This window comes from Lucilia sericata, unplaced genomic scaffold (assembly GCF_015586225.1).
Source record: "Lucilia sericata isolate MDLA Ls3-8-SP2 unplaced genomic scaffold, ASM1558622v1 Contig005091F_arrow, whole genome shotgun sequence".
Taxonomy (NCBI): domain Eukaryota; kingdom Metazoa; phylum Arthropoda; class Insecta; order Diptera; family Calliphoridae; genus Lucilia; species Lucilia sericata.
Genome location: NW_023997438.1, coordinates 10,598 through 21,917, shown reverse-complemented (window position 1 = coordinate 21,917; position 11,320 = coordinate 10,598). Strand labels below are relative to the sequence as shown.

The 11,320-nt window shown below is 35.6% G+C and overlaps 1 protein-coding gene across 1 annotated transcript; it reads right to left on the bottom strand.

Annotated features, from left to right (window-relative positions):
• Nucleotides 1-5,270: 5,270 nt before the first annotated feature.
• Nucleotides 5,271-10,800, bottom strand: LOC119615373 (protein pygopus-like). Its single transcript, XM_037971432.1, has 3 exons — nt 9,894-10,800; nt 7,002-9,823; nt 5,271-5,630 (listed from the first exon to the last, which is right to left on the bottom strand). The coding sequence occupies exons 2-3, from the start codon at nt 9,557-9,559 to the stop codon at nt 5,510-5,512; spliced, it is 2,679 nt and encodes an 892-aa protein (XP_037827360.1). The 5' UTR covers nt 9,560-9,823; nt 9,894-10,800; the 3' UTR covers nt 5,271-5,509.
• Between the last annotated feature and the right edge of the window lie 520 nt (nt 10,801-11,320).

Sequence of the window (11,320 nt, the reverse complement as noted above, 5' to 3'; positions counted from 1 at the left end):
GAATATCCTTTTTATATTGTCCGAAAAAGCTGGATAAGTTTTGTTGTGAACGTTAATGGATTCGTTCTATGTATGTTATGGTAGCCAGATATTGGGGGATTTTGACACCATGGTGACATCTGTGGGAGCCTTCAGAAAGCTTGACAAGATGTAGAGTAAAAAGCATCGGCGAGAGTACTCCTTCTTGTGGTACGTTCGTTTTTAATCTTGCGGTATTTACCGTATCAAATGGTTTGGATAAATCTAGCTGTGGCTATAATGTTTGTGTTGTAGCAGTGATATGTGTAAAGTCGGTGTGGATGAGTGACAATCCCTGGTCGTTGTTCGTTGAACTCCGGGTCGTTCTGGAAAAGCTGTGCGTTTCTCAGAATCCATGCTGGTGTGCGGCGAGCTTGAAATGCTTTTACAGAGTTAGTTTACTAAAGGATTTGTCTAATTTTAGAATGGGGATATTCTGAGCCACTTTCCAGATAATAGGAATCACTAATTGGTGAATCGTGACTTCCTGAAGATCAGTGGAATTATTCAGACCTACTACACCGAATTCCTTTAGCATTACCATAGATATGCCATTCGAACCCAGAGCTTTTGAAAGTTTCAACTTGGACTGTTCACAACTTCACGAGAGGTGAAGGAGTATGGCAGGACGGGACGTGATCCGTGTTTAGTGCTGTTTCGGATTGCAAGTAGCAACATACAGACGATGGAATTGATTGGAGAGTTGGAACATCTAGCAGTTATTCTCGTAGAGTAGTCTTCATTGATTACAGTGCAGGTCCGCTTCGTCTATCAGGTCTGATATTGAAATACCGCGTGGATCGTTTGTTGCCTGTGAGTAATTACTCCTATGATTAGCATTGGTATCACTAGCCACAATACCGTTCATGGCCTGGATATACACATTGACGATATCTAATTTAATAACTCCAGTATTCATTGAGATGCTCATAACTTCATGGAAGTGGTTAGCGGATGGTATTGGCACTTCGCTTTCTCTCCAAATGATGTTGTAATAACTGGAAGCGGAGAGACTACATTTGAATAATGTTCTTGCCAGGGGCTGCTGTAAGTGGGGAAGATGCAGAGATGTTGCACACATACAGATGTATGGTATGTCTGGGTGGCAGCTATCACTGGGGGGACTATTTATACAACAGGCAGTCTTTAGTCTTTGAGCGACCGCAAATCTGTGCATGTTTTTCAAGTGGCATTAGTTTTTATAGTTATTGCTTTGAATTGATGTTATATTCCTTCTGGCAAACAGAACATATCCATTGTACAGAACAGGACTGCTTGCGGTGCTGAATTTTGGACAATATTTTGTACGGGGATAGAGTTTGAACACGAGATTGTGGGATATTATGGGGCTAGTGCTGGGGTTCTGAGACATTTTCATACAAAACTGGGGTACCATTCGCGGTGGCTAGTGCAACCTGAGTGCTATTTCAGGCTACACCAGTTATTACAAACGGTGCATTGGACTGAGGTGATGTTATACCTGTCGTAACAGAATAAACAAAATCAGATACTGGGACCTGGATTAAAACCAATATATTCTGCTCACCTGAAAAAAAACTTTCAGTTTGTACAGCTGTCGCTTAGTTGACAATCTTTGGCCGAGTATGATTCGGGTCATTCCGGAACAGAGGTCCAATTGTTGCGGGAAGGTGATACAGGTGTTAAAAAGTTTTAGCAGCTAAGACGTATCTATATAAAAGCATCTGTCCAGCAGTTGAAACTGTTATGACATTGTTTTTAAGACTTTCTGGAGTTAATTGAAAATTAGTGGTCTCCATACTATTTACAAATAAAAACAGTTGCAGTTTAATTTTTTTTGTAATTTTTTTTTTATTTAATTATAAATAACTTATAGTTTTATAATTATTATGATTTAATATTTATATATATAGATTTTATTATCTTCATAATCATTATTATTTTATTTATTTATAGTAATAATATAATTAATATTATTAAATTTTTTATATATATTACTGTATAAGTATTATATATAATAATTTTTTGTTATTAGTATTTTGTTTTTCTTTTGCTTTATATTAATTGATCAATAATATTACGGCATAAACAGTAAATTTAATTATTTATTTTTTGTATTTTTTTTAATATATTTTATTTTCATTTGTTTTATTTGCATTTTGTTGTATGTTTATTTGTATTTATATGATATATAACATTAAAAACGATTTGTTTATATATATATAAAAAAAATTATGATAAAATTAATAAAAAAATAATAATAATATAAACTTAAAACAAATTAATTAAAAAATAATGACATTAAGCTTAAGAAAATAAAATTCATAGAAAACAAATTACACTCGAACAGGATGTTTGTTAGTTTTTAGTACCGTAAACAAGAAGCAAACTACACACAAATTAAAATTAAAACAATTTAATTTAAAACAAAATATTATTTTATGTTTTTTTATTTAGTTTTGTTTTTGTTGTTTTTAAAAATAAGAACTCTCTCCTTTAGTTTTAGATACAATTGTTTTTTGTTTTTTGTTTATGTTTTTTTTGCATTTGTTTTCTAATTACAAATATAGAGTTTATTAAGTTGTATTTTTTTAGGTTTGTTTTTTTGTTGTTGTTGTTTTAAGTTTAATTAAAGTACATTTATGTATATTTTATTATAATTATATTATTATTATTTACTTAATTGTTGTTCTAAATATAAATTCAATGTTAAGTTGTGTTTTGTTTAAAAAATATTTATAGGTTTTTTTTTTTGTTTTTCTTCTTTAAATTTTTAATTATTTATTTTAATACACAATGCTATTATTATTATTATTATTGTTTTAAGTATTCCATGTTTTTTCTGTTTAAGATTAAACTGTGTCATTTATTTTATAGAGAGAGAGAGAGGAGTAGGGAGAGAGAGTGTGTGTGTATTTGTGGGTATAAGTGGTCACTAGAGCACTTATGAAAAATTCTGTACTATTGTACGTTTTTTAGTAAATTTTCCAAACTTTTGTTCATAATAAGATTGTCAACAGACTAGTACATAGACTAGTCAATAGTTTAGTGCATGGATTAGTCAATCGACTATTCTATATACTAGTCAATAGGCTGGTCCATAGACTAGTCAACACACTAGTCCATTGACTTACCAACTGACTCAATAGACATTAAACTAGTAAATCGACTTCCCAATAAACTGTTCAATAGGCTAGTCTATAGACTAGTCCATAGTTTAGTCAAAAGACTAGTTAATTGACCTGTCTAGCTAATAGACTAGTCTACAGGCTAGCCATTAGACTAGTCAATAGGCAAGTCAACAGACTAGTCCATAGACAAGTAAAGAAAGCTGTCAATAGACTAGTTCATACACTTGTCCTCAGACTAGCCAAAAGTATTGTCCATAGACCTGTCCACATACTAGTCAACAGTCGGGTCCGTAGACTAGTCAACACAATAGTCCATTAAACAATAGACTAGTAAATAGACAAGTCAATACTCTAATCGACAGACTAGACAATAAACTAGTCAATAGATTAGTCAAAAGACTAGTGCACAGGCTAGTCAAAAGATTAATCAAAAGACTAGTGCACAGGCTAGTCAAAAGATTAATCAAAAGACTAGTGCACAGGCTAGTCAATAGACTTGACTAGTCTACAGTCTAGCCAATAGGCTAATCAATAGGCCAATCCATAGACTAGTCAAGAGACTAGTCCATAAACTAGTCAACAGACTAATCAACAAAGTAGTCCACAGACAAGTAAATAAAGTAGTCAATAGTCCAGTCTATAGACTTGCCAACAGTCTAGTTCACATGCAAGTCTATAGGCTAGTCCCTAAACTAGTCAACAGACTAATCCATAGACTAATATATAGACTAATCAACAAACTAGTCCACTGGCAAGTAAAGAAAACTGTCCATAGACTAGTTCATATACTTGTCCACAGTCCAGTCAATAGACTTGTACACAGACTAGTCCATAGACCTGTCAATAAGCTAGTCCATATACTAGTCAAAAGACTACTCTAAAGACTTTGACATGTAATTCAGTACTTTTAATACACATTAAAAAGTACTATTTTTGGAGAAATTTACTACTATTTTAATTCCCATGACTGCACTAGAGTTTTTGTACAAAATTTTGAAAATTATATTAAAAAAATAACGATTAAAGTAAACTTAATATGAAGACTAAACAAACGAAAAAAAATTTACATTAAAATAAGTTTTTTACAAATTTTGTGTTTTGTTTTTTTTTTTTAATATTTTTTACTTTAAAGACATGTTTTTTTGCTTAGAGGAAAGTGTGTTTTAGAGTATATGTTAATAAAAGTTGGCTATTAAAAAAAAAGTTTTATTTAATTCAAAACCTGGCTAAGAAATGCTTAAGATGTAGAAAAATTAGATTACAAAAGATAAGAAAATATAAACAACCTTATTTTTTTGTATATAAATTATAAATTTTGTTTTAACGAATTTACAGCAAAAACTTTAAAAATTAAACACTAATTATGTTAAAAATTAAAAAAATTAAATGTTTTCAAAACACTTTCATAAGAAATGAGCATTTTTAATAAAAAAAAAATAGCAAAAGTTTGCTTAAAATTTCGTTTATAGCTACAGTTTGTTTTAAATTTTGTTTCAACTATTGTTTTTGTTTTCTATACATTTATGGCGACAGAGTGAATAATAGAGAGAGAGAGAGAGAGTGAGAGTGATAATGTTAGCAAGTGATTGTTTGTGTTGATGTGATGATGAAATGGTTGAATGTTTAAGACTTAAAAAAAAAGAAAATAATATGATGTTTTGTTTTGTTAATGAGTACTTAATATTGTTGTTGTTTTTGTTTTTAATTAATTCTTAAACATTTTACAAATTGTTTTAAGTTTTATTTTTATTTACTTTCAATTGCTTAACTTTTTAATTTTTAATTATTAATATTTTCTGTTTTTCTTTTCTTCATTTAATGTCAAAAATTACTATACAATTTTCTTCATCTTCGTCTAATCAAATGTTCAATTATTATTATTATTATTAACCATTCTTATTTGCATTTTCCTAAAAAGTTTATAATTATTGAAGAATGACTTTGATGATGTTGTTGTTTTTGTTGTTTTAATGCTGTTTTTTTCTCATATTTTCAACATTTTTCGTTTGTATCTGTGCTTTTTAATTGGTGGTGCTGTTGGTTGTTGTTGTTGTTTTCAATCGTTGTTGTTATAAACTAAGTATTTTTAATACAGTTTGTTTTTGTTTTTTAATTTTCATTTGTTTAAATATATTTGTTTTATTTTTTGTTAATTTTATACAATCAGAAGAGGCAGTCCTTTTAGTTGCTTATGTACTGCGACAGGGAGGAGAGTTGTTTACACTTAAATTTTTCTTTTAATTTAAATTTTATGTTCAAAAAAAGTTTTTTTTTTTGTTTTCGTTAATTATCACTCATTGTCTTGTTCTAAACAACCAAAACATTGCATTAGTAAAGTTCGTTGCATTGTCAACTGTGTGTGTGTGTGACCATTTGTTTTTTTAACATTTAAATTTGACCATTGGTATATGTTTGGTGGATAAACACTTGTCACAGCACCATTCAGCATAAACTTCTTTTGTTAGCATTTTAAAAGCGGCCTCCGTTAAACCAACACAAGTTCTGGAAAATAGAAAATTAAAGTTTTCTTGTTATTAGTTTAGTTGGAGGACATTTGGCGGAATTTTCGCTGGAGATATTAAAATTACGAGAATTTATGTATATTACCAACTAGTATTACTGGAGATTTATTCTGCAAATTACAAATGGATCTCGAAAAAAAAAAGAAATTATCGAAAAGACAGAGTATTATCTTATATATCCTTTTCAGGTTACAATTTCTTTGAAGGTTCCAATTTCTGTACATAATTGTTTTAGATATGTGTAAAATCCCCAAAAGCTCCCTATTTTTGAAATAATAAAAGAGTAATGTTTCTTCGTAAACGATAAATTCAAGAACTTCGTCACCTGATAAAACAAAATTTCAAATACATGTTCTAAGATTCGTGAGTTTTCCTATAATGTTTTAAATTTGTCCTATAAATGGCGCCTGAGTTTAAATCTTCCGTCTATTACACCTAAACCGCTAAACCGAAAACTTAACTAAGATCTTTACATCGAGAGAATTATATAACATAAAAAAGGATAACGCGGACCGTGTTCAGCTAGTTGTTGAATATATTTAGAACATTTTTCCTAAATACTATCTCTTAAAGTCTCCTAAATAGCTCTCTTTTGATATGCATGTTGCCAGCATCCAGTCAAGTCAAGGTTGATCCGAACTTTAGGCTAATATATGTATCTCAATAAAGGAAGAAGATATTACAGAGGTAAATTCATTATTTTAAAGCCTACCTATTGAACATTTTTATAATGTCTCATATATGGTAAAAAGCGTGATATTTTTAAACTTTATGACACTATAACTTAAAAAACTGATGCAATGGATAAATTCTGAAGACAGTTTCAGACCCTGAGCCTTTGTTAAAATGTGGTAAATCCACTCTACTATGGTGATGTTTGGAACGTCTATATGTGGACACAATAGCAGGTTAAAAATCGTCTTTTTTGTAATAAAATTTTAATGATTTGTTAGTAAAATAATGTTATCGTTCATTTCTATTCATTGATTCTAGCGCTTTAATAAAACATTAAATCCAATTAAGAAAATGTCAAAACTACACCATCAACTTTAAACAATTTAAAAATCTACATACATTTTGAAGATGTAAAATACATACATACAGTAATGCAATAAAAGAAAAGTTTGCCAATAGTTAGAGGTTTTGCAAAATTTATGTTTTATTGCCAAATTTGTATGAGACATATGAGAGTTTATTTAGTAATAAATGCGTCTTAGTTGTTACTTAGTATATAATTTTAGAGTTAATTTTTTTTTTCAATAAATTTTAAATGCTGGATGGGATGTGTGTGTTTTGCGATTTATAGAGGATTGAGTGATTGAGTATTTTTGCTAATAAATCGAAAACTTACCTATGAAAAAAGAAATTACAACCAGATTCGCAAAATACAGCTTCGTCGTTATCATTGACTTCTTTGTGGCACATGCCGCATGGATATATTGGAGGTGCGTTGGGATTTTGTGGATTGAAAACCATCGGTTGACCAGGAGGATACATTTTGCCCGCACCCATTGTCATTGGCTTGGGTGGGCCACCCGGTCCCATTGGACCACCCATTGGTCCGCCCATAGGACCCATTGGACCACCGGGACCTGGACCGCCAAACATACCAGGAGGTGGACCTCCACCCATTGGATTGTGATGAGGATGATGAGGTGGCATACCGCCGTGAGGACCACCATGTGGACCGCCGTGTGGGCCACCATGAGGACTGCCATGTGGACCACCATGAGGACCACCATGTGGACCGCCGTGTGGTCCACCATGAGGACCACCATGAGGGCCGCCATGAGGACCACCATGAGGACCGCCATGAGGACCATGTGGTCCGTGAGGATGATGGGGACCATTCATGCCACCAGGTCCCATACCAGGACCCATATTACCCATATGTGAATTAGGACCAGGTCCCATGTGATGTGGACCGCCGCTCATCATGTGATGAGGTCCACCCATGTGATTTGGTGGTCCTCCGCCCATGCCCATTTGAGGGCCCATGCCGCCGCCAGGACCGTGCATCATGTGAGGTGAAGGCATACCTCCCGGACCGCCGTGATGATTCATGAGTTGTGAGTGTTGCGGTCCACCCAGGTGTGGCGATGGCTGCTGGGGAGGTAACATCTGATTGGGGCCACCCATACCCATTGAGTTAGGACCATTGCCGCCGGAGCCGCCACTGCCCATGGGCATGTTTGCGTGCGGTGACTGTTGCGGTTGCTGCATAGGAACATTAGGATTCATTTGTTGTTGCATCGGTCCACCACTTCCACCACCGCCCATATTTAGACCATTATTGTTGTTGCTGTTGTTGGGTCCACCCATTGCGGGTCCTCCCATAGGCCCGTTATTACTATGAGGACTAGCACCACCCATATTATTCATGGGATTATTACCACCTGTATTACTGTTGTTGTTGCTGCTGTTCGAATTCGGATGACCAGGTAAAGCTGGAGAGGCCAGGGGACTGGGTCCATGACCGCTCATATTGTTCATGCCAACGGGGCCAGGACTAGGTCCAGGCCCACTCCCACTCATTTGATGATGTGGAGACATCGCCATAGGTCCGTTGCCTGGCGCTGGCGAAGTTGTAGGCACTGACGTTGACGCAGTGGACGTCGTTGTCGCTGAGCTTGATGAGGAGGACGTACAGGAAGATGAAGTCGGCAGGGGTCCATTCATACTGGATGACGGTGATTGTGGTATACCATGTCGTGCCGCAGGGGAAAGCATTGGATTTTGATTGTTGTTATTGTTGCTGTTGTTGGGGTTATTGCTATTGCCACTTGTGTTTGAGGCCATACTGTGAGCAGGAGAGATACCACCTTGATTTGGACCCATGCCTGGGGGCTGTAGCTGTCCACCGGGTCCAGGGCCAGGTCCTGGACCTCCAGACATATGGTTCTGCTGCGACGGTCCATTTCCAAGTGGACTGTGCATGGGAGGTGGGCCCATTTGGCCGTTATTCATGTGAGGCGGAGGATGTTGAGACTGATTTTGCGGATGAGGACCTTGTTGAGACGTTGGCGGTCCCAGAGGACTGCCGATAGCGCCGCTCATTGGTGAACCCATTGGCAGTGAATTCATAGGTGAGCCCTGGCCAGGACCAGGTCCACCTGGGCCTCCTGGCATTGGCGAACCCATGCCACGAGGACCATTCGATCCTGGCCCTCCCATAGGTGAGAGTCCACCCATGCCCATGTGGTGCGGTGATATGCTGGGACCACCCATACCTCCCATGGGACTCATGCCACCCATCGAAGCCATTCCACCCATAGGACTACCCATCGGTGGACCGCCTGGTCGACCGTGATTCATATGTGGAGGCAGACCAACTCCTGGTCCCATAGGATGGCCGGGACCTGGACCACCCATGGGGCTGCCCATACCCATCGGACTCATACCGCGCATCGGAGGTCCGCCCATGGGATGATGTGGATGTGGTGGACCGCCTGGATGATGAGGGTGCATATGGGGATGCATGTGCGGAGGGGGACCGTGAGGACCACCCATGCCCATATGAGGGCCCGGACCGGGACCAAAGTGTCCTGGAGGGCCTCCCATGTGACTCATTGCGGACATCGAACTAGACATGCTGGGCGGTGTGTCGTCAAACGGATTAGAAGCCACTATCGTATCGCCATAGCCCCCCATTGGTGGTGGAGGCAGCAGATCCTGTGGTGTGGGAGGTGCTTGTGATTGCTGCATAGAGTTGGCAGCAGCGGCTGCAGCTGCTGCGGCCGCCGCCACTGCAGCTGCTGAGTTGGCATTCGATGTCTTTCGCCGTTTTTTCGGATTACTCGGCGCCGAGATTATATCCGATGATGGAGGTGGTGGTTTAAAATCGGGTGGCATTATACCTCCCGCTGGACCCGGCAAACGATATGGCGCCATACCGATATTGTGGGTCATGTTGTTTGTATTTTTCTTCCGAATGGTGGCAGCTTTTATTTAACGTGGCCGGGAAGAAACAATATTTATAAAGGCCTGCTATCAAAGGGCAGGCGATAAAAATGTGGTGTGGTATTAACTGTTTCCTGACCAGAGTGCAGCTGACCCAAATGTTTTGTTTTTACTCTTTTGTTTAAAAAAAGTTTAATTGATTATCGTTGTTTTCTGGATATTAGTACACTATAAAGTTTTCAATGAATTCATTGTCCAATTTAAGATTTTAATCTGGAATGAACAAGAACATTTATATAAAATTTTTCTTAAATTTCCAATTCTACAGAAACTAGGTACTTACGGTATTAGTATAGAATTCTTATATTGCTGCTAATAGTGAATTGATTCGATTATGAAGCCATCGTTGTGGCTTTTGGCAAAGAGTTTAACATTTTCTGCAGAAGCACCTTTTGGGGGGTAGCTAAGCACCAAATAATGGTGCTTGAGCACCTTTTCTTCTTCTTCCCTTTTGCTCTTTTAACAAGATTTAAGTATTTTATGGTTTTCTTCTTTATTTCCAAAAAATATATATTTTATGGAGAGTTCTATGCTGGTTTATTGCATCAATTGCACAAACAACAAGAAACTCTATTTTCTTTTTATTAGTTTTTCTTTATATTTTTTGTATTATTGGTAAATGCTTTTATTCTTTTTCTTTTATTTTTTCGCCACTAATGTATGCTGCTGCTTGTGCTGCTTCTTGTTCACAAGTTTTTTTTTGTTCTTTTTTGCACCACCGCTCACTTTCTTTGACGATGAATATTTTTTCTCGATGAATTTATTCCTTTACTTTTTTTGCAATATTTGTTTGTTTCTTACAGATATTTTGTTAAAATGACTGAATATGAATATGTTAGTAAATTAATGAAAGCATGGATATTGTGAATTTTTAACCAATTTATGGTACTGCAATTTTTTTCTTGATCAAATAAGCCGTCGTTCCTGTGTCGTCAGTTTCGTTGCAAAAAAATTTTTACTACACTTTGAAAAGTTTATCATACCGCATTTCTACAAGTTTTCTAAGCATTTCTTTATGAAGTGTGTGTTTATTTGCAATTTGAGCGTGTATTATTTATATTTTGTTTGAGTTTATCGGAAAATTGTTTGAATTTTCACGAAAAATAATTAAAATTTTGTCAATTTTCTTCTTTTTTTACTTTTGATAATTCTTGTACACAAACACACGCCATTACAGGGTTGTATTTTCGTTGACTGACAAGCAAGAAAAAATTCCTGAAATACTTTTACAGTGTTGTATTGTTTGGCATAAAGTAGTAGAAATTGTCTGATACTTTTTCTACAACTATGTTTAAGCACGGCAGTAGTGATATTAGTTATGATAAATGAACGATAATATAACTGGGGTGTTATCGATTAAAAGGTATTGAATTTGAAATAGATAATTTTTGAAAATGATGAATATTTTATGTGTTTGAGAGATAAAGTTATGTAGCAAAGAGAGCAATTGAAAAAATTACAAGTTTTGATAAAAAATATCATTGTTAAAATATAAAATCACCTTGAATTTGTTATATCAACATATTCTTCCTAAAAGTATGCTGTTGTTTTTCTCATTTTCATTTTTAATGGTTGTGAAAAAATCTGTAAGTGAATGTTACGTTTCAGAGATGGAAGTTTAGAATTGATGTACATATTCCGTACTTTTTCACATGGGCTAGGCCCTGAACATTTCAATAGACTACTATATAGATTAGACAATAATAACCA

What these genes read in the sequence shown, in the direction of transcription:
- LOC119615373 (XM_037971432.1), bottom strand. Translation starts at nt 9,559, where the DNA reads ATGACCCACAATATCGGTATGGCGCCATATCGTTTGCCGGGTCCAGCG. An exon ending in TGTAATTTCTTTTTTCATAG is followed by an intron (nt 5,631 to 7,001) that starts GTAAGTTTTCGA and finishes TCTATTTTCCAG; the next exon opens with AACTTGTGTTGGTTTAACGG.